This window comes from Amblyraja radiata, chromosome 4 (assembly GCF_010909765.2).
Source record: "Amblyraja radiata isolate CabotCenter1 chromosome 4, sAmbRad1.1.pri, whole genome shotgun sequence".
NCBI classification, from domain to species: Eukaryota; Metazoa; Chordata; class Chondrichthyes; order Rajiformes; family Rajidae; genus Amblyraja; species Amblyraja radiata.
This window is the reverse complement of record NC_045959.1, coordinates 27,266,653-27,291,788: the sequence shown is the minus strand read 5'-3', so window position 1 is coordinate 27,291,788 and position 25,136 is coordinate 27,266,653. Positions and strand designations below refer to the sequence as shown.

At 41.5% G+C, this 25,136-nt stretch overlaps 1 protein-coding gene across 1 annotated transcript in view; it reads right to left on the bottom strand.

Annotated features, from left to right (window-relative positions):
- Window positions 1-25,136, bottom strand: part of eif3e (eukaryotic translation initiation factor 3 subunit E) — a 190,571-nt gene that overhangs the window by 78,810 nt on the left and 86,625 nt on the right. The window contains exons 8-9 of the mRNA XM_033019129.1: window positions 23,316-23,442; window positions 127-228 (exon numbers count right to left, since the gene is read on the bottom strand). Of these exons, the coding sequence (XP_032875020.1) occupies window positions 127-228; window positions 23,316-23,442 (229 nt within the window). The remainder of the gene's footprint in view (window positions 1-126; window positions 229-23,315; window positions 23,443-25,136) is intronic.

Below are 25,136 nucleotides of genomic sequence, written 5' to 3'. Positions count from 1 at the left end.
ATTCTTCATAGAGGAATTAAAACACAGTTTTTATTTAAAAGATTGCAAACCACTCATAGCAGTGCTTGTGGCAAAGGATGACCCATCTGTTATTAATAATGCAACAAGCTTTGAAACAAAACTCACCGATTCGCACTCTCTGAGCTTCTTCTGAGCACCGTCAAAATCAAAATTCACATACAGGCATTCCACAAATTCAGTAATCGGGTCTTTGTATGTGTAGGATTCCTGCAACAATCATCAAGAAATAAAATCATTTAAGTAATACTTAAGTAACAGTAATTAATCATGAAATCCTGGAGATTTACTCATCATTACCAGGTACGTTTCTAAACAGACTGTGAACTAATTTCAAATTAAAAGACATTGAAACGGGATGGCATGATACACCTTTACGTAGAAACATTGAAACGAGGTGCAGGAGGAGGCCATTTGGTCCTTCGAGCCTGCACCGCCATTCATTTTGATCAAGGCTTTACGTGATAAAAGGTTCAAGTACGATCAATTCCTTTCCAGAGCCATTAAGGACAAGAAAAATCAATTGTTCTAGTTCACATGAAATTTATTCCACGATTATTTAGCTGCCTGAATTAAGTTAATTCTTGACTAAATATTAATAACCCAGACTGCCAATACAAAACAGTGTACAGTTCAGTCCAGCTATTTTAAGTATTAAAACTGTCAATAGTTTTTATTTTCCAAATAATCAGCCCACAACATTAAATATTTAATGAAGCATAGTTTTGGGGTTATCATCGTTTCAGATTACATTTGTTATGAAGAATTCAAATCTTGCAAATTAAAAATGAACTGGACGTCTGGTTCGTGAATCCAACCTTTTATGGGCTCATGGGTAGCGCACACATTTACATGACATACACTCAATGATCCTTATGCGCCATGCCAGCAATTTCAGAAATTGCCTGTTGTCCGGGCAGGAAGGAGAAACTGCAGTTACTCACATTCTTTATGGAAGTGTAAGAGTGTGGATATCAGTACCTAAACTAACTCTGGGTGCAAATTATCACTCTCTGGGTCACCTCCATCAGTTTATAGATAGGGAACAGAACATGCTTGATACTTTCCAGGTAGTGAAACCCAAAATAAGCATAAAACCCATCAACAGGAAAAATATGTTGTGCAAAGTACTTATGATACAGTCTCATTATATATCATAACAAGTACTTTGATTTGTATACATACAGAGATCATCGAGATGAGTACTGTAAGCTTCCAATCATAAGTTTGTCATCAGCAAAACCAGACACGGATCAAATCAGCAATACTGTTTGATCTGCATCCCCCTTCTTGGGCATTTGCCCAAAGGGCAAACATAAAGCATGCAGAAGTAATATGTATAAAAAGCTATAAAAAGTAACTATCATCTACATTAAAACAATGGAGGATATACTGCAAGTAATGTAAGTATCGTCGGTTATAGTTAATTAGAATCCAAGATCTACATCTAGACATAATCCCCATATTTAGCCACAGGCTTGCTGACCCGTCCTGCACGCGTACGGTACAGGCCTTCATCCGTGCCCCTCACAGGAGATGTCGCCACAGGCACGGCCTCCATCGGGAGTTTCTTAGCAGGCGACGACGCAACCAGCACAGGTTTCTCAGGGGATTTGTCGACAGGCTTTACAGGGGTCTTCGTCATTGGCACGCAGTCCTTTTGCAGGTATAGAATCAAAGTTCTGATCACTAGAACTGCTCACTGTCTGCTGTCACATGTCCCCTATTCAGATAGTCTTTCCATCCTCTGTCCATAACACATCATTGGCGTCATCTGCATCATCATACTGAACCTGCCTCAATTGCACCAGGCTCATTTACTGGCAGAATATGTCGTTGGTTTCGTCTGTATAGACCTCCATCAGATTGTAATCAAATAAGACCTTGGTTGCGGACACACCTCCTTGACCGTGCCCATACGGTCATATCCATTCTGGGTTTGGAGATGGACCATCTGGCTCTCACGACAATGGTTGGAGAGGACAACTAGAACTGGTCGTAGTATGCCTTCTGCGGCAGTTTTATACGCTGCAGACGAGCCCGAACCACCTCAGGCTCAGCAGACTTGTGGCTGGAGCAGCTGCTTTGAGACTGGAAGAGTAGCCCTGGTCTGTCTGGACATGAGTCGCTGAGCCGGCGAACTGAGTGTGGGATCACGTGGAATGTTGCGGAGATTGAGAAGATCCAAAAACACGTCAGACCCGGCCCTACTGGACTACTCCATGAGCTGCTTTGCACTGCGGACAGCTCGCTCAGCCATCCCGTTCGACTGGTGGTACTCCGGAATGCTGGTGATGTGCCTAAAATCCCATTCCTTTGCAAAGTCCTTGAAACGCTGACTTGTGAATTGGCCACCATTGTCGGACATGAGGGTTTGAGGTACCCCATGGACCAAAAAATGCCTTGCAAGTTTCTTGACGACTGCCGCAGTGGAAGCTGTGGGGAGTAGATCGGTCTCAAACCACCCGGAGTAAGACTCAACCAGGACCAAGTATTGCTTGCCACGCCAGTCGAAAATGTCAGTAGCCACGGTAGACCATGGCAAGTCAGGAACTGGGTGCTACAAAAGGGGCTCTTTCTGTTGATGTGGAGCCATGCTGTTGCACACAGCGCAGGACTGCACCCTCTGGCTAATATAATCTGACATGGCAGGCCAGAAAAACATGCTCTTTGCTCGTTGCACTGTAGCTTCAGAATCAGGATGACCTCCGTGTACAGCGTCAAAGTACTTCTGTTGTAGTGAAGGCGGGATCACTGCCTTATGGCCCTTTTTCATAACCCCGCCTTCAATGGCCAGTTCGTCTTGGACAGAATATTAAGGCGGAACAGCAAGCGGAAACGAATGCTGATTGCCAGGCCATCCGTGATTGATGACCAATGCGAGCATCTGTAGGGTGGCATCATCTGCCGTATGAACCACCAAGGTATCCAGATGTGAAAGATGAGTGATATCAATTGCCATGACGTCAAACGTGTCTACTTCTGATGTGTGCTGGGCGCTCGACCTCCTGGGAGCACAAGATAATGTGTCAGCCAGATACATGTGCTTACCCTGCTTGCAAGTGAGAGAGATATCATACTTCTGTAGCTGCAGCATCATTCTTTGAAGCTGTGCCAGAGCAGCATGTATAGGCTTGTTTAAAATGGTAACTAAAGAAGGGGGATGTAGCTCAAACAGTATTGCTGATTTGATCAGTGTCTGGTTTTCCGCCATGTCTGAGTATGAAAAGCCTTGTAAATAACAGCCAAAGTCAAACCAAAATCCCACTTCTTAAGCAAAGTACTTATGATACAGTCATTATATATCATAACAAGTACTTTAATTTGTATATATACAGAGACCATCGAGATGAGTACTGTAGGCTCCGAATTGTAAGTTAAAACTAACATGGCTGCCCGCATGGCACGAGGTGGTGGTGGTGTGGAAACCTGACATGGATTATGGATCAGGTCATCAGCAGCAAAACCAAACACAGATCAAATCAGCAATACTGTTTTATCTACATATGCCATTTTAATTCCCCTTCCCATACAATTTCCTTGCTCACCAGATTCAAGAATCAGCAGGCTTCTATTCTCCATTTATTGCCTCCCAGCATCATGTTCTCTCCATCCCACCCTTCCATTCCTCACCTGACTGTTATTTATCAATTCCCCTCCTTGTCTGTATCTACCTATTTATTGCTTGCTACCTCTCGCCCCATCCCTCCCCTCATCTCTTTTACTGGTGACTTCCCTGCTATACTTTCAGTCTTGACCTGATAAGTTGATTGTCCATTTCCCTCCACAAATGCTGCCTGACCTCAAGCTACTTTTATTGCTACTATTTTATACCCAATTTGCTAGCTCACCCTATACCCCATGTGATCTAACTTTACAAACCAGACTACCATGCAAGACCTTGCTAAAGTTCACGTTTATACTGTCCACCACATTGTGTTCATCAATTTTCTTGGTCACCTTTTCAAAAAGGCTTCAGGTCTTTTGAACCACCCACACTCCCACCCAGCTTTTCTATCATCGGCAAACAGATATATTATTCATCATGGTCATAAATATAAATATATTCATAATACTCATAAATATAATTGATATAGACTGTGATCAATCAGGGATCTACTACCAATTTTGAAGGCACCTGACCAGACATAGTCCCACAACTAAAAAATAACCTGATCTTTCCTGCTCTGTTTTTGCCAATTGACCTGTCCTCAGTCCAAGGTTTAATATCTTCAATCCTTTGTACTTTTAATATGCCCTTGAATGGCATCATACACAAGACCTTCTGAAAGCCCAAATATACCACTTCCATTGGTACCCCTTTATCTATTCAGTTAGTTACAGCTTCAAAGTGATTTGTCAAACATGATTTATCTTTCACTAGTCCATGGTGGCTCGTCAATTATTGAAAATCTTCAGTATTTTATTTATTTTAGATTTCCAGCCTTTGCAGAATCCCTAACCCCCACTCACAATATCCACAGTATAACCAGCAGAAGAATTCAAAGCAGTTACAGATGAGCTCAAATTTAATGGAAATATTTGTCAAACTTGGCTGCAACCTTACATTTCTTGTTGCAGCCCACCATTGGCATTCAAAATGTTCTTTTCCACTTTCTACTAACCTATCCATAAATCTGTCATTTCCTTCATTGCCCAAAAGGCACAAAGTTAGTAAAGTTGTTCAATTTTATTTTAATCTTCAACACCTGGCTTCTATATTGAATCCTTCAGTGCACAGAAAAAGCCCACGGCACTACACAGGGGTTTAATCAAACAAAGAAAGACCCAACAAATAAAAGAGAGGAACATTTCAATACTCAACCAAATTCTGATGCAAAACATGAAAGTAGGTTCAGTTTGGGGCTGGTAGCGGTTTAAGGAAGATTTCACATGTTACAGAGTCATAGAGTGATACAGCGTGGAATCAGGCTCTTCGGCCCAACTTGCCCACAACGGCCAACATGTCCCAATTACACTAATCCCACCTGCCCGCGTTTGGCCTGTAACACTCCAAACCTGTCCAATCCATGTACCTGTCTAACAGTTTCTTAAATGTTAGGATTGTCCCTGTCTCAACTAACACCTGGCAGCTTGTTCCATACCCCCACCACCCTGTGTGATAAAGTTACCCTCAGATTCGTATTAAATCTTTTCCCCTTAGGTTTAAACCTATGTCCTCAATTCACCTACTCTGGACAGGAGACTCTGACTGATCTATTATTCTTTTATACACCTATTTAAGATCACCCCTCATCCTGCTGCACTCCAAGGAATAGAGTCCCAGCCGACCCAACCTCTGCCCATAGCCCAATCCCTCTAGTCCTGGCAACATCATGGTAAATCTTCTCTGTACCTTTTCCAGTTTGACATCTTTCCAAAACTGAAAACAATACCCTAAATGCGACCTCACCAATGCCTTATACAATTGCAACATGACCTCCCAACTTCTATACTCAAAACTCTGACTGATGAAGGTCAATATGCGAAATGCCTTTTGACCACTGTATATTACTAGTTACCCCACCTTCAAGGAACCATGCACCTGTACTCCTAGATCCTTTTGCTCCACAACACTCCCCAGCGCCCTACCATTCACTTTGTAGGTCCTGCCCATGTTAGACTTATCAAAAGACAATACCTCACATTTCTCTATTAAATTCCATCAAACAATACTCAGCCCACTTGGCCAAACGATCAAGATCCTGTTGCAATTTTCCACAACCATCTTCACTATCAGCAAAACCATGCAATTTGGTATCATCTGCAAACTTGCTTATCTTGCCATGTTTGTTTTCATCCAAATCATTGATATAGATGACAAACAGTAACAGGCCCAGCTCTGAATCCTGAGGCACACAACTAGTTACAGGCCTCCAGTCCAAGAAGCAACCTTTCACCATCACGCTCTGATTCCTTCCACGAAACCAATTTTTTATCCATTCAGCTACATCCCCTTGGATCCCATGCAATCTAACCTTGCAGAACAGCCTACGATGTGAAACATTGTTGAATGCTTTGTTGAAGTCCAAATATACAACATCTACAGCACCGCCCTCATCGACCATTTTGGTCACGTCTTAAAAGGGGACACAACCACCCACGTACAAAACCATGCTGACTATCCCCAATCAGCCCTTGTCCGTCTAAATGCCTGTTTGTCTTAACCCTCAGCATGCTTTCATAGAAAATAGGTGCAGGAGTAGGTCATTCGGCCCTTCAAGCCAGCACCGCCATTCAACATGAACATGGCTGATCATCCAAAATCAGTAACCCGTTGCGGCTTTTTCCTCATATCCCATGATTCCCTTAGCCCTAAGAGCCAATTCTAATTCTCTCTTGAAAAAAAGTAGCTCCTGAGTAACTTTCCAACTACAGATGTTAGGCTCACTGGCCTATAATTCCCAGCATTTTTCCTGCAGCCCTTCTTGAATAGAGGCACAACATTTGCCACCCTCCAGTCTTCCGACAGGTCTCCTGTATTTAAAGACGACTCGTAAATTTCAACTCGGGCTCTTGCAATTTCCTCTCTAGTTTCCCCACAATGTCCTCGGATATATCTGATCAGTTCCTGGATATTTATCTACGTTCATACACAATAGTACCTCTAGCATCTCTTCGACCGTAACACTGACCGCTCTAAAGACACTTCCATTGACTGCCCCAAGTTCCTCCGTCCTCCTGTCTATCTCCTTGGTAAATACAGAGGAGAAATACTCATTGAGGACACTCTATCTCCCCTGAAGCCCAAAAACCAATCAAATCTGCTTAACCTTATCCGCTGCCTCGAGGATATAAAGTGTTGGATGGCCCAGAACTTACTCCAACTAAACGAGAGTAAGTCTGAGGTCATCCTTCTCGGCCTCTCGGACTCAATCAAAATGATAGCAGGCAGCCTTGGAAGCCTTACCACACTACTCAAACCTCACGTCAGAAACCTTGGCGTGATATTTGACTCAGCACTGAAATTTGACAAACAAGTCAATGCCGTGGTAAAAGCTAGCTTCTTTCAGCTTCGGACGATAGCTAAAATAAACCAATTCCTCCAGTTTGATGACCTCGAAAAGATCATCCACACATTTATCTCCTCCCGCCTAGATTACTGCAACTCTCTCTACACTGGCATCAGCCAATCTTCCCTGTCCCGCCTCCAAAACGCCGCAGCGAGACTCCTGACGGGCACCCGAAAAAGGGACCACATCACCCCGATGCTGGCCTCTCTCCACTTGCTCCCTGTGCAGTTCCAAATAAAAAGATCCTCCTTTATGTCTACACAGCTTTCAATGGGCTTGCCCCCACCTACATCAAAAGTCTGCTTACCCACCACACCACCTCCAGGTCCCTCAGATCAGCCGACTTGGGGTTGCTGAACATCCCGGGGTCTAGGCATAAGTTCAGGGGCGACCACGCCTTTGCGGTTGCAGCTCCTAAACTGTGGAACAGCATCCCTCTTCCCATCAGAACGGCCCCCTCCATCGACTTCTTTAAGTCGAGACTTAAAACTCATCTCTACTCCCAAGCCTTTCTTGACGTCCTCTGAGCGAGGACTATATGTATGTAGTAATGTTTGTATTTAATCTATGTTTGTTATACTATTCTTATACCAATGCAAAGCACTATGGCCAACAAGACTAGCAAAAGCTAGAAATACTCATTGTGGAGAGAAAAAATTAATTAAATTAACAGGTTAATGAGCATGTGGAGGTACAAAAGACTGCTTTGCAGGACACCTTCGTTCAGTCCGCAAGGATGACCATGGGCTTCCAGTTGAATGTCGCTTAAATTCTCCATTCACTCACTCTCTGAATTTGAGCTCCTACACTGTTCTCACACAAGTCGGGGAACAGATTCTCACCTCATTTCCAGGCACATTACAATGCATAGATCAGCAAGCCTTCAACCAGACACTCCAGTTTGTATATATCATAAAAGATCATCAATCTGAAAGGTTAACTGGATTTATTTTCTCTCCTGAGCTGTTAGTTGACCTACAAATAGTTCTAGAATTATCTTTTTTTTTCACTTGTCAGGCAACTGTAATAATCGGTGTATCAGAATTTACCAGGTTTCTTTTTCCCTTGCCTCTATTCTCAATCATCTACTATTTACATTGCATCAGACAGATCAGCTGTGATTAATAAGCTTTCACTGCAGCGTCTCAGGCATATTCACCACCGCGTATCATTTTTGCCTTCCTTGGACTCATTCCCTATTAAACATGCTCACTTTGTTCTTTCCACCCCTCCATTTTCCCTGCAATTTAAAACATGCCTGTTTTCCAACATTTCCTAGCCTGATTAAAAATCAACCTGAAGATTAACTTTGTTTTTATTTTCATAGATGACATGTTGAAGTTGTTGAATCTTTTTTTTTTTTTTCAAATTTCGAGCGTCTGCACTTCTTTGTTTCTCCACCACTTTAAAGCCCATTTTAAAACTGGTCATTTGAAAAACACATGGGTGTGACCAAGTAGATTGGATCTATATTTATTCAATAGGAAGAATGCTTCAGAATGAGGTTGCTTCAGGTGTTGAAAATGTGCCAAGGCAGAAATGTGTTTTGAGTACGGAAAGAACAGTGACATTAGCCATGGTACAGGGAGGCAGAACAAGGTGATACTGGAATTGGCTGAGAGTGGGAAGATTCAAACAAGATGAAAGAAAGCACCGCTTTATGGAGGGTGTTCCACCTGTGAAATAGTTTCCCTGAGGGACGTTATAAGATCAGTATACAACTTGGATCCCCTCAAAATCAAATTAAATCAGTATCTTGGAGAAAAGTACTGTTCACTTTTACCATTAGAATGTCAGAATGCTGGACAAGCCTAAAGGTTGTTGATGCTAACTAAATTCAATAATATAAATTATTTAAAATACAGTATATCAAGTGATTACTTTTCAGTGGGTGCCTCTGGGATCTTTGCTGATCACCAACTGTTAAAAATGACATTATTTTGTTGGAGATTAAAATGCTGTCATGTACTCAATATTCTAGATATTTAATACATCACCTGGCAGAAGCAAGACTTTATTGAAGTGTAACAAAGATTCAAAAGTATATATTACAAATGTACAAAATTAATGTACAATATTGAGAAATGTTGTAAGTACACAAAAATGCTGGAGAAACTCAGCGGGTGCAGCAGCATCTATGGAGCAAAGGAAATAGGCAACGTTTCGGGCCGAAACTCTTCTTCATTTATTGAGAAATGTTGTGGCAGTTATAAATTGAAATATTGCATTATTTTGTTTGTTACATGTAGTTTATTTTTTTAAACAATACAAAAATCTTCGTAAGTTATGGTTTAAAGGCAATGATTACTTGCAGTGCTATCGCTGAAGTTTCAGAATAGTGCGGACTGTGCTAACTGTTTAAAAATATCCTCCTAAACTATCAATATTCATTAGTACAGGCTCATATGGGTTTCAGATGGCTCACATCCTCGGTGTACTTAAGACAGTTAAGAGTTTGCAACAGCAAATTATTTATCCTCCTCTATGAAAGGTGTTTGCCAGCCACACCCAGGAATCACTGCCATGTGCTCCATACAGGCAGTCAAGGAGCAGTCTTACACTGACCATGTTTGAAAGGAAGTATTCTGATAAACAGATTTTATAAAGGAGCTTCCCAGGTATTGCAGAAAACGAAAACACAGTCCATTAAATTGGCCAAACACAAATATTTATATTCACATATGAGTTTTTACAGCCTCCTACTAGTGAGAGTTATCAAATTTCACTCAGAGGGTGGTGGGGATCTGGAATGAATTGCCAGAGAAAGTAGTTGAATCAGGTACAATAATAACATTCCATAGCCCCACCACCCTCTGAGTGAAAGTTGATAACACTCACTAGTAGCCGGCTGTAAAAACTCATGTGAAAATAAATATTCGTATTTGGCCAATTTGATGGTTTGTGTTTTAAATTGCAGGAAAAATGGAGGGATGGAAAGAACAAAGGGAGCATGTTCAGTAGGGATTAGTCCGAGGAAGACAAAAATGACACGTGGTGGTGAATATGCCTGAGACGCTGCAGTGAAAGCTTATTAATCACAGTTGATCTGTCTGATGCAATGTAAATAGTAGATGATTGAGAATAGAGGAGAGGGAAAAAGAAAACTGGTAAATTCTGATACACCGATTATTTGTAGGCCAACTAATATCTCAGGAGAGAAAAGAAATTCAGTTAACCTTTCAGATTGGTGATCTTTTATGATAGATACAAACTGGAATGTCTGGTTAAAGGCTTGCCGTTCTATGCGTTGTAATGTGCCTGGAAATGAGATGACAAGCAATTCCCCGACTTGTGTGAGAACAGTGTCGGAGCTCAAATTCAGAGAGGGAGTGAATAGAGAATTTAAACGACATTCAACTGGAAGCCCATGGTCATCCTTGCGGACTGAACGAAGATGTCCTGCAAAGCAGTCTTTTGTACCTCCACCTGCTCATTAACCTTTAATTCTATTTTGTTTCCTCCCAACAATGAGTATTTCTACCTTTTTTTATTTATAACTCGGGAATCAAAGTAGTTAACTCTGTGTGGAGCCGCAGGAGATGGGCAAGGTCCTCAATGAGTATTTCTCCTCTGTATTTACCGAGGAGAAAGACAGGAAGACAGAGGAACTTGGGGCAGTCAATGGAAGTGTCTTGAATGCGGTCAGTGTTACGGTCGAAGAGGTGCTAGAGGTACTATTGTGTATGAAGATAGACAAATCCCCAGGGTCTGATCAGATATATCCGAGGGGATTGTGGGAAAAAGCCGAACGGGGTACTGATTTTGGATGATCAGCCATGATCATATTGAATGTCGATGCGGGCTCGAAGGGCCTACTCCTGCACTTATTTTCTATGTTTCTATATACTTGCAAATGATTGCCCTTTGAGTATCTATCATGTTCCTTTTAAAGCCCGAACCATATCTACTTCTGCCACCAAAGGCTACAGCCCACAACAATTGCAGGTCCAAAAGTAAGGGCACACTCGTCCTTCATGTAGCAGGACGGGCAACAGTTAGCTGAAAAGAGGCTGGAAATACAAACAAATCTGAACAACGATTTACGTGCCAAATCATAACTGGCAGCAGAGTCAGATGGACCAAGTAACACTCTTCGATGTTTAACAGGCCCCAAAGGATTAGATTTCCATCAATACTTACTGCAGAGAATGAGATCATGGTTCACATTTTACAATACAATAAGTCAGATGATTGTTGAGCACTGTACTTTCTTCTAAGTGCACTTTAAAGATTAGAAAACTGAGTATACAAGTGTACACAAGCATGAATATATAATCGTCAAAGGAAACCAGCCAAACCCCCAACACCAATTTAATTAAACTTCAAGTTCTACAGAATTGAAGATGTAGCTTGCTGTAGAGTACAATGTCTTTTTACTTTCCTATAGGGCAAAAATAAATCATAATGTGACAAAGGAAAGTTAAACTTTCAAAAAAAAGTACAACACAGTTTCTGTCTAGTATGCGGGGACATGTATACTCAAGAAGCTTGACACCATCCAGCACAAAGCAGGCCACCTGATTGGTACCACATACACCATTCGACAATAAACTAAACGAATTTCCCCCAACACCACCATTGCAGAGTGCAGGTTTTATAACATGCAATTAAAAACATGAATATTCTGAAGGCACCTCCCAAACCCAGAACTTCTACCAAGGAGGCAAAAGTTTGAGGTATGTAAAAAAACACCACTACTTGCACATTCCCCATCATCATGCACATCATCCTGACCTAGAAATAACCTGTTGTTCTTTCATTGCTGCTGATTCTAAATCCTGAAGCCCCTTCCTAACAGCACAACGCGGAAAGGACTGCAGTGATTAAGACGACAGTTCACTACCTCCTTGAAAGCAATTAAAAAAAGCCTTGACAGCTATGTCCATTCAGAAATAAATTAGAACATTTAGAAGCTTGGATGCATGTTGACTATCAGAACCCAGTCGTCAGGCTTCTGGAGGGGGGATAATGGAAGGTAAAAGCTGACTGTGCATAGGGCACCCAAACCCATCCATTCAGCCACTCCACCAGTTGAATTTGGTACCACAACATTTGCCCAGTGACAACATGGTAACTAGCCCTCCCGTTTTGTATGGTTAAAAACAGAAGAAAAAATTCTAACAGATTTGATAGTTTCAGTCATTGTTGCTAGGCCCAACGAGAGAGGCAATACTAGAGAACAGTATTGATTATGAACTCTGACCCAGCTGCAGATGGCAATACAAAACACAATGGTTGAGATTTATTCCTTGGTCTGTTTTCCAATCTCTCAAAATGGACAATGCAAACGTTTTCCTTAAAATATTAACGCCTTTTAATGAAATCTGTCTGGTTAAATACCAGTCCTTGATGAAATTTGCACAAATAGATAAACAACAATCGGAATGAAAGGGCAACAAATGTTGCAGACACTGTCAACACAAAGAGCTTGGGTCCTTGCATCAACATGCCGTCTGCCAATGCCAAATTATCCTGGTCTAATATTTTAAACACTAAGGATTTAAGCCAAGTATTAAGTTGGTCAAACAATGGGAGGTTAGTCTAATAAACAGCTGAGAAACATTGCATCAGATGAAGTTGAAGGACAGAAGTGTAATGTTACAGGAGATCAGCACTATAACACGAGTGATGTAATGAGGACACATTATTTCTTGTAATATTACCCAAATAATTTAATACTTCAGTTGCTGCAGAACAGATTGACTAACACAGACAGGATTGTTTTCTAACCCTTTCACCATATCTGATACACAATCTACACATAAAATAAAGCTTGATCGGCACGTAATGAAGCAATGTCACCAGGATTCAAAGCAGATTTTAAAATTAATTGAAAGTCTGAGTTCTGGGTGTGCAATTATTAATGCAGTTTACAAACTGGCCCTTCAACTTCTTTCATTTTTATAATTGTTGACTGATAATCAAACCTCTGACGTCTTTCAATAAAAATAAAATATTTCCACAATTTTCTCATCACAACTCAATAACAAAGAGGTACAAATCAACAGGTCAGTGTTGAGCAGCCTTGGACTTAGTTTTCTGTGGTTTCATTCCAGAAAGTTCTCTACACATATTTACACTGGTATAATGGACTCTTGCTATTCCGTATCACATCAATCCAATTGATTAATTTTCTAATCTCCTCAAACTTCACTTGCCCAAAAACATCGCTGCTTATATTTCAATTGTCCATCACACAATGTTCACTGACCTACACTGGCTCTTCCACAAGCCATATCTCTAGTTTTTAAATCACATTCTTGAGATTAAATACCTAATTTCCTACCATTATCAATCTCTTGGAAACCTCAGGTAATTTTAATTTTGACTCCTTGCATGTCCCTTATTTATTTCCATTGACAGCTGAGACACTTTCCTCTGGATTAACCTTCCAAACCTCCTCATCTTCCTTTAAAACAATCTTTAATTCCTACTTCTGCGACCAAGCTTTGTTCATATCTCCCATCCAGTCATATTGTGTGTGATGCATAACATGGAGTGTTATATTACAACACGCTGAAATTTGCAGAGCTGCAGAAGGTTAGAGTGCTTTGAATGTGACTAACTTGAATAGTGCAAGATAGTCATACAGCATGGAAACAGGCCCTTCAGCCCAACGCCCACGCTAACCAGAATGCCCCATCTACAAAGGTTCCTGCTGGCATCAGGTCCATATCTTTCCAAACCTTTCCTATTCACATAGCTGACCAAATATCCAAATAAAAATGGTGACAAATGTTTGTGGGCACCTCAACTGGAGAAGGATCCTTCATAATTGCTCCTGGTCAATAGAGACTTGTGTGAGGACAAGGAAAGGTAAGTTTGGTGATTGATGTTGCTCTTTGCACATACTGAGTAGTGAACATTATGCCCTTGTCGCTTCTTCACAGGCAAAATCCTCCCCTTGACCCTGAAACTTTAGCTGCTGAGAAGAAGCAGTTAAGAATCCGTTTAATAATTTCGCCATGGCAGACAGCAGGCAGACTCCATCATTATTTCAACTGGACTTGCCTCCTTTGTTGATTACTGTGTCTTTGAAGTTCTCTGGCATGTTCTCTATTCCCAGATGTGGGAGATACGGTCATGCATTTCTGCCAGAAGCTGTTCTCTGCCATACTTTATTACTTCAGCAGCGATTTTGCCGGTTCTAGTCCATGTTACAACATATGGATGGCCTTTCTAATCAATTGCTAAGCTGTTGTTGTAACAAGGTTAAGGCGGAAAGAGATGAAATCAAGGATACATGCATTGAGGAGTCTTGGTTAAGAAGTGCTCCATCGAGCATGCACTGAGCTCATCATAATTCTTGAGAAGCTTTCCTGTATTCTTGCCTCTCAGCTGGATAGGACCTTAATCATGAGACGGAGGTGTAAAACTGATGTCATGGTTGTCCGCCAACAGTTGGGTCTCTTACAGTTGTTCTATCCGCTGACTGTTGTCAAAAGAATGAGTTAATATTCTATATTTACAGAAACTCAGGGATAACACTACAAGCAATAAACAAACTGCTGGAGGAACTCAGCGGATCGAGCAGCATCTGCGCAGGGAAGGAATAGTCGGTTTCAGGCCCGAAATGTCAACATTTCCTCTCTCCCTCACATGCAACGTAACTTGCTGAGTTCCTCCAGCAGATTGTTTGTTTCTCCAGATTCCAACACCTGTATTCTGTTGTGTCTCCAATACTAGTTAGAGGGATGATTGGTCTACCTTAAAGGACACAAAGTGCTGGAGTAACTCAGCAGGACAGGCAGCATCTCTGGAGAACATGGATAGGTAACGTTTTGGGTCGAGATCCTTCATCAGAGTACAGAGATGCTGCCTAACCTGCTGAATTACTACTTCACTTTGTGTCCTTTTGTATATTAACCAGCAACTGCAGTTCTTTGTTTTATATGCTTGGTCTACATTGCTGTATAAAGCCAGTCTATTCCCTACAGTAATACTCAACGAGTTGTCTGATTGTAAAAATGCAAAAGAAAACAAAGATGCTTTATATTACTTCATGCAGGTGTGAAACAGCTGGAATTAAAAGCATTTCCTCTGGTAATTTTAAAATAGATTCAGTGAGGCCATGATCTCTGGAAAAGGAGGCAGAGTGATAATTTTATACAAGATGTTCTCCTTGATGCATAATCACAACATTAATAGGAATGAGAAACGTGGACATTGTTTGATATGCTATATTGTTGACCACGGCGTGTCAAAAAAAAGATATGCTATTGCATGGAATACCTTCTAGAGCCTCTTTTACCACAGATCAAAAGCTGACTTTGGCGACAAAACAAAGATTACTAAAGCAGTTATGTAACAGATACGCAACAGAAGGTGAATCAGGTGGATAGGTCGAGATGACTTTGGAGAAATTCCATCAATCTTAGAAATAACAAAACTATACAAATTTAAAAAAAGCATTTCAACATCAAATGCTGAAAATAGGGCGTCCTAATGGATTGGCATATTGGGTACAAGCGTTCTACATTTGCAATAACTGCTCTTATTCCATACTTACAGGAGCTGCACGAAGCTCTGCAAATGACTGGAATGTCAAAATACAAAGTCATAAATCTCCATATTGTACATTCGGAAAAAGTTTTATCATGTTTTACATCTATTTCACAACGGCGTATTCCTTTTCATAACAAATTCAATTTGGACCATCTGTCTTTACAGAATAAATCAAAATCTTTCAGCATTTTTACGGATATTCTTTAATATTCTTAAAGCACCTACTACCTATTTTGAAATTCCAAAGAGGCTTAACATTTATTTCTCAGCAGGACATCTTGATGAGAACAAAATGTTCTTGAATTCAAAAATCTGCACTTTGCTCTGTTCCAAATATTTCAGGCAGACATACATAAAGAGGAATGCAACTATAAATGTTTCATCAAGTCTTCAAGTTACATCTACTGTATTTTAATCTTATTATATATGTGCATTATTTCCTTATTACAGCATGTTGCAGAAAACAAAACAGGCATTTATTTTCTCACTGGCCAATGCAAACCATTCAAATCTGTATATTTGTGGATTTTCAGGATTGTGCTGTTTTATACAAGACTTAAAATAGCCCTAAGATTTTTAATCCTTCCACTCTTGCCCTATATTTAGCTTTACATATCAGTATGTGTTTGTAGTGGCAATGGACTTTCTGCAGTTCCAGTTAGTTTGGCATCTGATTTTCTCTCTTTCCCTTCCTTTCTCACTGTTAAAGATAACACATTCAGACAAGCTCAGCTCTTTATGTTGCTCAAAACCTTTCTTTAAAATTCATCTCATATACAGCTTCATGTACTGAGAGATCTTGTGGCGCAAGTCCATTACTCCCTGAAAGAAGCAACGTAGATGGATAGAATAGCGAAAAAGGTATTGGGCATTCTTGCCTTTATAAGCAAAGTACATATGTTGGGATGCCATGTAACCCAAATGATTCATCAGGTGGCAATGGATTATCATCTACAGTTCTGGTTGCCATACTCTAGGAAGGATATGCTAGCAAAAGAGAGAGCGCTGAAGGGATTCAGGAGGATGTTGTCTGACACAGAGGGCTGTTTATACAGGGACAGATTAGATATGCTGGGTTTATCCTCATTGGAACCTAGGAGGCCGACGGATAATGTAACAGAGGTTTATAAAATTAAGAGAGGCATATATAGAATAGATGGTCAATTGTTTTTGCAAGGCAGTAGGGGGTACAAGATTAAAATGAGCAATTTAAAGAAGGTCTGAGGGGCAGGTTTTTACATACAGATGGCGGTGCATATCTGAAATGAGCTGCCTGTGGGGGGTCATGGGAGCAGAGACAATACTAGGCTGCACCCAAGTAAAGGGGCTGTCCCACTTGGGCGACCTAATTGGCGAGTTTAGAAGAGTTTGAAAAAATGTCATGTTGAAGACCTCCTTCGATTATGTTGAAGACTAACTTCGACTAGCTACAACTAACTTTGGGAAAATTGGACACCGAATAGTGGAGAGTGAAGACGACCTCCTTCAATCTCCTTCGACCTCCCTTTGACCATAATGAAGACTATCTACGACTACCTTTGACTACCCTCGATTGCCTACGACTAACATACCGACCTACTACGGCCTACTACGATTAAACCTACGAGTAAAAAAAGTATCGATTTTTTTCCATGGCAACCTTTTTTTACTCGTGGGCATTTTTCATCATGTTGAAAAATATGCCGCGACCTAGCTGAGGCCTCGAGTACGCGGGGACTATTCTCGAGCATGAAGGAGAGTTACAAAGACCTCCCACGACCTCGTGTCGCCCATGCTGCGAGTATGAGTCGAGGGTAAAGTGGGACAGCCCCTTAACAAAAAGGGTCTTTTTACTGCCCTTTATAATTTAAGTTTGTCAATGAGGAAATAAACAAAATCACTCAATATGGTAAGCATAACCCTACGGTATTGCAATGAACAGCATTAAAAGCATTTAAGACTGAATACAAAGGATCACTAAAAGAAGATCTAGAGGATTGGTTAGGAAAGAATATGTAGAATCCACTAAATCTCACGACCGAAAGTAAAGGACAAGCGACACCAAGCTTGTGCCTCGTTTAATAAAAATCTCCTCAACCTCCCCTTGTACAGATAAGCCCGTTATGCCCTCTGACCTCAGAGCTTGAATCTCAGCTCTCGACCCTCATGTGAAGCTGCTCGTTGCTAGGCAACCGGAACAAGCTGTACCTAAAAACCATGTGGGCATGAATTCGCCACAAATTTTTGCACGAGTCAGGTGCTTGTAGCCTGGTGACTCCCTGGTGCCAGGATCCAGGACGTCACGGACCGATTGCAGGGCATCTTCAAAGGTGAAGGTGAGCAGCCGGAAGTAGTAGTGCATGTCGCCACAAATGATGTCAGGAACAAGAGGAAAGACATTCTGCAGCGTGACTTCAGAGAACTCGGAAGGTCTGAAAAGCAGGACCTCGAGAGATGTTATCTCCGGTTTGCTTCCAGTTCCTCGTGCTGGTGAGGGCAAAAACAGGGAGATAGGGGATCTGAACGTGTGGCTGAGGAGCTGGTGCGGGAAGCAGGGATTTAGAATCTTAGACCGCTGGGATCTGTTTTGTGGGAAGGTTGAATGGTACAAAAAGGACGGGTTGCACCTTAACAGGAGGGGGACTTTAAACCAAACGGGTGGGTTTAAACCAAAGATTTATGATCTTTAACGGGGCAGAAAGCTCAGGAAGGGATAGGAGAGTATGGGCAAGTGAAATAGGAATCGATGTGAAAGGTGAAGGGAATAATGGATTAAAAGTATTATATATAAATGCACAAAGTATGAGAAATAAAGTGGATGAGCTTGAGGCTCAATTGGAAATTGGCAAGTATGATGTTGTGGGAATTACAGAGACATGGCTGCAAGAGGACCAGGGCTGGGAACTGAATATTCAAGTCCTATCGAAAAGACAGGCAGGTGGGCAGAGGGGGTAGGGTAGCTCTGTTGGTGAGGAATTAAATTCAGTCCCTTGGGAGGGGTGACAGAATCAGGAGATGCAGAGTCAGTACAGATAGAAATGAGGAATTGTATGGGTAAAAAGACCCCAATGGGAGTTATCTACAGGACCCCAAACATTAGCCTGGATATAGGGTGCAAGTTGAATCAAGAGTTAAAATTGGCACGTCGCAAAGGAAATGGTACGGTTGTTATGGGAGATTTCAACATGCAGGTAGACTGGGAAAATCAGGTTGGTGCTGGACCCCAAGAAAGGGAGTTTGTGGAGTGCTTCCGTGATGGATTCTTAGAGCAGCTTGTAATGGAGCCTACCAGGGAGAAGGCAATTCTGGATTTGATAAGGGAACTCGAGGTAAAGGAGCCTTTAGGAGGTAGTGACCATAATATGATATGTTTTAATCTACAATTTGAGAGGGAGAAGGGAAAATCGGAAGTGTCAGTATTACAGTTGAACAAAGGGGACTATGGAGCCATGAGGGAGGAGCTGGCCCAAGTTGACCGGAAAAAATACCCTTGCAGGGATGACAGTGGAACAACAATGGTAGGTATTCCTCGGAATAATACAGAAGGTGCAGGATCAGTTCATTCCAAAGAGGAAGAAAGATTCCAAGGGGAGTAAGGGGCGACCGTGGCTGACAAGGTAAGTCAAGGACAGTATAAAAAAAAAAAAGAAGTATAACATAGCAAAGATGAGCGGGAAGTCAGAGGATTGGGAAACTTTTGAAAAGCAACAGAAGATAACCAAAAAGGTAATACGGGGAGAAAAGATAAAGCACAAAGGTAAACTACGAAGAATATAAAGGAGGATAGTAAAAGCTTCGTTATGTCTGTGAAGAGGAAAAATTTAGTTAAGACCAAAGTTGGACCCTTGAAGACTGAAACAAGTGAATTTATTATGGGGAACAAGTAAATGGCAGACGGGTTGAACAGAAACTTTGGATCCGTCTTCCCTAAGGAAGACACAAACAATTTCCCTGATGTACTAGTGGCCAGAGGAACTAGGGTGACATAGAGGAACTGAAGGAAATCCACATTAGGCAGGAAATGGTGTTGGGTAGACTGATGGTACTGAAGACTGATAAATCCCCAGGGCCTGATGGTCTGTATCCCTGGGTACTTAAGGAAGTCACTCTAGAATTCGTGGATGCATTGGTGATCATTTTCCAATGTTCTATAAATTCAGGAACAGTTCCTGTGGATTGGAGGGTAGCTAATGTTGTCCCGCTTTTTAAGAAAGGCGGGAGAGAGAAAACAGGGAATTATAGACCAGTTAGCCTGACACTTACTGTGGGGAAGATGCTGGAGTCAATTATAAAAGATGAAATAGCGGCACATTTGGATAGCAGTAACAGGATCAGTCCGAGTCAGCATGGATTTACGAAGGGGAAATCATGCTTGACTAATTTTCTGGAATTTTTTGAGGATGTAACTAGGAAAATGGACAAGGGAGAGCCAGTGGATGTAGTGTACCTGGTCTTTCAGAAAACATTTGATAAGGTCCAACATAGGAGATTAGTGGGCAAAATTAGAGCACATGGTATTGGGGGTAGGGTACTGACATGGATAGAAAACTGGTTGTCAGACAGGAAGCAAAGAGTAGGGATTAATGCCCCTGTTCCACTTAGGAAACCTGAACGGAAACCTTTAGTGTCCTTGCGCCCCACCCAAAGTTTCCATGAGTCGCCAGAGGTTTTGGTCACTCGCCTGGAAAGCCTCCACCGAAGTGTGAGCTGCATCAACTGACCACAGATCCTACAAAATCTTTGCTGCCGACCACGCACACACACACACACACACACACACACACACAAACACATCGCGAAGGTGGGGGCCAGGGACAGCGGAGGAGAGCTGGCTGCGTGATGAAGAGGAAGGTAAACGGCTGCCACAGAGCATGGTAAGTCCTTTAGAGAGCGTGGGAGGGAGGGAGAGAAGGGGAGAGAGAAGGGGAGAGAGAAGGGGAGAGAGAAGGGGAAGGGGAGAGAGAAGGGGAGAGAAGGGGGAGAGAAAGGGGGAGAAGGGGGGGGGAGACAGTTTTATGAAGTTTAATAAAGTTAGCGGGCGTTTTACCTTCCGGCGGATCTTCTAGGTCCTGAAAACCAAAGATCCTACAGGATCTTTGCTGAAAACTCCAATGAGCCAATCAAAATGGCCGGTCAGCGAAGGAGATGGCCTTTGACTGCCTGTAAGTAAATAGCAACCCCACTCTACCTAGCTTCGACCAAACGGCAACCTATTTTTAGTCGAGGCTGGTTTTGAATTTGTTGAAATAATCTCAGGAACATAGTAGAAGCCTCGATTACGCGGAAACCACTTTCGACCATTAGGGAGAGTGACCAAAACCTCCGGGAACCTCACAGAAACCTTGGGTGGGGCGCAAGATCACCAGAGGTTTCTGTTCATGTTTCCTAAGTGGGACAGGGGCTTAACGGGTCCCTTTCAGATTGGCAGGCAGTGACTAATGGGGTAACACAAGGCTCGGTGTTGGGACTACAGCTATTTCATATATAAATATGAAATAACGGCCTAATGGCTTCAGAGCCATAGGAAGAACACCAAGGCAATATACCTCCAGCTTTTTTTATTCATGCTTAGAAATATCATTATTATGAAATATTAATTTCAAAGATTATGATATTGATAATTTCAAAGATATGAAATATATTCAGAAGCTTTTTCCTGTAGTGGGGTTATCAAAAACCAGAGGTGAGAGAAAGAAGTTTTAAAGCACATTTGGGGGGCTTTTTTAATATATAGTGAGTGAATGATATCCAGAATGGTATCAGAAGAAGCGATCGGATATCTTCTATATTACTAAAAGTCTGATCTTGACCGCTTTTAGCCCACTTTGGTGCGATATCCGAGAGAACGCCGCTACCTACGGCCGTCATTTTGGGCCACCTCACTCAGAGACCCCCTCCACCTTCCTGGACCAGAGGATTTTTCCCATCGATGAAAAATCAGAGATATTAATGTTTTTTTTAAATCCCCATTCTCTCTGCTGCCCCCGCTGGTGGCAGGGGGAGGGAATATAAAACCCGGAAGTGTAGTGCCTCACTCAGTCTCTTCCAGACTCAGGAAGCGAGAGGGTCACGGCTCTCTGAGCTGCGGCTGTAAAGTGGCTGCAGCCCAATTGTTTGCCTTGCCTTTTTTTAAAGTTTGTGTTCACAAAATGAATTTTGGTTGTCAGGTGGCTGCAGCCCAATTGTTTGCCTCGCCTTTTTAAATAATTTGTGTTCACAAAATGAATTTTGGTTGTCGGGTGGCTGCAGCCCAATTGTTTGCCTCGCCTTTTTTTTAAATTTGTGTCCACAAAATGAATTTTGGTTGTCGGGTGGCTGCAGCCCAATTGTTTGCCTCGCCTTTTTAACAAGTTTGTGTTCACAAAATGAATTTTGGTTGTCAGGTGGCTGCAGCCCAATTGTTTGCCACGCCTTTTAAAATGTTTGTGTTCACAAAATGAATTTTGGTTGTCAGGTGGCTGCATCACAATTGTTTGCCTTGGCTTGGCTTTTAAAATCGTTGCAACACTTGGATGCTCGCCCAAGAATCCGTTCGGCCCACAATGTCTATACTAGTCCTCTGGAGACCAGTAACTTCGGCCCGCAACACCCATATTAGCGCAACAGACAGCCCCTCCCCCACTGGCGAGCAACATTGGAATTGGTGGAGAGGTGGAATATTGCGTTGGTGACCAGCCCTCCCCTGTGATGCTGGGACCCAACAGGTCTCACTTAGTCTAGTAATTACTACATTCAAGAGCAACAATATGCTGGAGAAATTCAGTGGGAAAGGAATTGCTTACATTTTGAGTTAAAGTTCTGCATCAGGTCTGTGCTTGAAAAGAGTCAGTATCAAAAAAAGAGTAAAACGATTAAGCTAGTAGATAATTATTTGACTGACAGTAGGTGAAGGATGACAGGTAGTTGGAGCCAGATAGGGGATGGGAAAATGTTGGAGTTGGGAGATGGAAGCAAGTGGATAAGTGGAGGAAGACCAAAATAAATACAGGCTACTTGTTGTACTGTTAGAATTAAACTGTTAGAGACATCAGCCAAACCTTAGGCTTACCAAAATCAATTGTTTGGAACAACATTGAGAAGAAAGAGGGCACTGATGAGTTTACTAATCTCAAAGGGACTGGCAGGCCAAGGAAGATCTCCACAGCTGATGACAGAAGAAATCTTTCTATAAAAAAAAAAATCCCCAAACATCTGTCCGACAGATCAGGTCAGTCTGCCTCGGCCTACGCCATATCTCGGTTGCCAAACACTTTAAAAACCCCTCCCATTCTCATACTGACCTTTCTTTCCTGGGCCTCCTCAACTGTTAGAGTGAGGCCAAACACAAATTGGAGGAACAGTACCTCATATCTTGTTTTGGCAACTTACAACCCAGTGGTATGAATATTGATTTGTCTAACTTCTTTAACTTGCTTTCCCTCTCTCTCCGTTCTGTCCCCCCCACCCTAGTTCTTTGACTGGTTTCACTGTCCTCCAGAATAATTTTACTATTTCTATGCCTCATTGTCACCTTCCCCTCAGCCAACAATGAACCATTCTACATTTCCTTGATATCATCTGCTTTCATCAGTCATTTCACACCTTTTCCTTCCATTTCTTGAATTTCCATCTCCCCTGACTCTCAGTCTGAAGAAGGGTCTTGATCCTAAACGCCACCCATTCCTTCACTTCAGAGATGCTGCCTGTCCCGCAGCATTTTGTGTCTAACTTGAGGATAAAGTAAGATGCTTCCCGATATAGGGTGTGGAAAAAAAAGGAAATCCTTTCGAGGAATACGCAAATGAATAAATGAGTACTCACTTGTTGAATGACCTTCACTAAATCTTTCAAGACCTGTCTACGTTTTCGGACATCCTTGTTGGTGATCACTGCGGTGGTCAGGTAACGAAGAATGTGTGGACACATAGTTTGAATGGCATTTAGATATCTAAATAATAAAGAGACAAAAGATAGGTCAGCATAAAAGACAGGGACCTGTAAGTACATAAACATGGCAAGAAACAGATATGGTGATATGCCAAACACTATAGTTCAAAGCACCCTTAACGCATGTTCCATTCCTTATGATATTCGTACTTGCTTGTCATGTAAAGTAAAAATGTTATTCATGAAACTCAAGATTTGGTAAAGCTTCATACCACACGGCTATATTGAGTGGTTGCTTCAATCTCCTCTGTTCTTTTGAGCGACGGAGGATATAGTGAACGAGAGCAGCAGCCGTCTCAATAAGAATAAAACCCAAAATAAAATGCTCCGAGGAACTAAAATACACATCATGGCAAAATCAGTGTTGAGCTAGACCACAAAAATTTGCTACAAATGGCATGCTAATTTCGATAACGCAGTTGCATGAAATGGGTCCAATTTGTTCCTGAATTTTTTCAAACTTCTGTCCTTAATCCAAAAATAATGCTTTAGCTATTAGCCTCTCTTTCTCTGACTATGTGTATTTTAAAATCAGCAGCTTGGGAAGAAGCTGAAGTAATGTGCAAATTTTAGAGATTTGTGACAACCATGTTCTGTGATATTCATAACTGTACAAATAATAGCATGTTTGGAACTAGCAGCGTAATACCTTCTACAATCTGCATCTGGCCCCAAGTAATTTTAAAGTCCAATTTTCGGCTTTTAAAATTTAGCCTAGAGCTGTGAGTTACAGTGTCATGTAGTCAATGTTACGGTGTCTTGGCGGAAAATACTTATAAACACAACATCCGATTTTAGATAATGCCCATAATGTTCTGCTGACCACAAGGATACCAAAACCGCTTCTTTTCTTTCTTTTTTTAATTGCAGAATTTCATGACAACTGGTATTATTACATTTTACCTCGACCAAATCTGAAAATTTACGTCAATCTTTTCACCATCTCTCAACAATCATAAACCTCACAAATTACCCTTATTAGTTACTGCAGCCTTTCCAAACTCAAGTATAAAGTAATTATGTTATGGTACAACAGTCAGAAAGTGAGAAAATGTCTTCTCATTGATGCACCAGAAATCCAGGACAAAGGAGACCTTATAGCCATGACATTTAATTACTATGGGCTTTACACCAATCCATGCTTCTATAATGACTACACAATGCTCATAGCGCATTGTCCTTTAAATGAATACAACCGGAAAAAACCCGAAATATCCTCAATCCAAAGCAATCTTTGATCGATATGAGCTGCATGAACTTCTTACTGAACAGCTCTGCCCACTAAGAGGTGAACTTTGAAATGATAGTACATAAAAGGAGCTCATTTCACTCAACATTACTATCCCAATACGTTGTTAGAGCTTTCCTGTTACCCCTGTTTATCTTACACTTTCTTAGCACCTTGCTAATGTTTTATTTTCAATTATTATACAAACTCTCCTCTGCAAGCACTGTAACTGCTTCAATTATCTTTACAAGCGCAACTTTTAAGATCGTCGGTCAGAAATTCTCACCTCATTTCTGGATCTTTTGAGAATTATTTTCAATGTGGTTGCCATCCCTTCTCCTGCCTAAACCATTTCTTCTTAACTTCAGTATTTCCAGTACTTGTTCATGATTCAGATTTCTCAGAATCTGTAAGATTTTTCTTTGTGAACATTTCTTTCCGAAGTTCCAGGAATGAAGTACAATTGG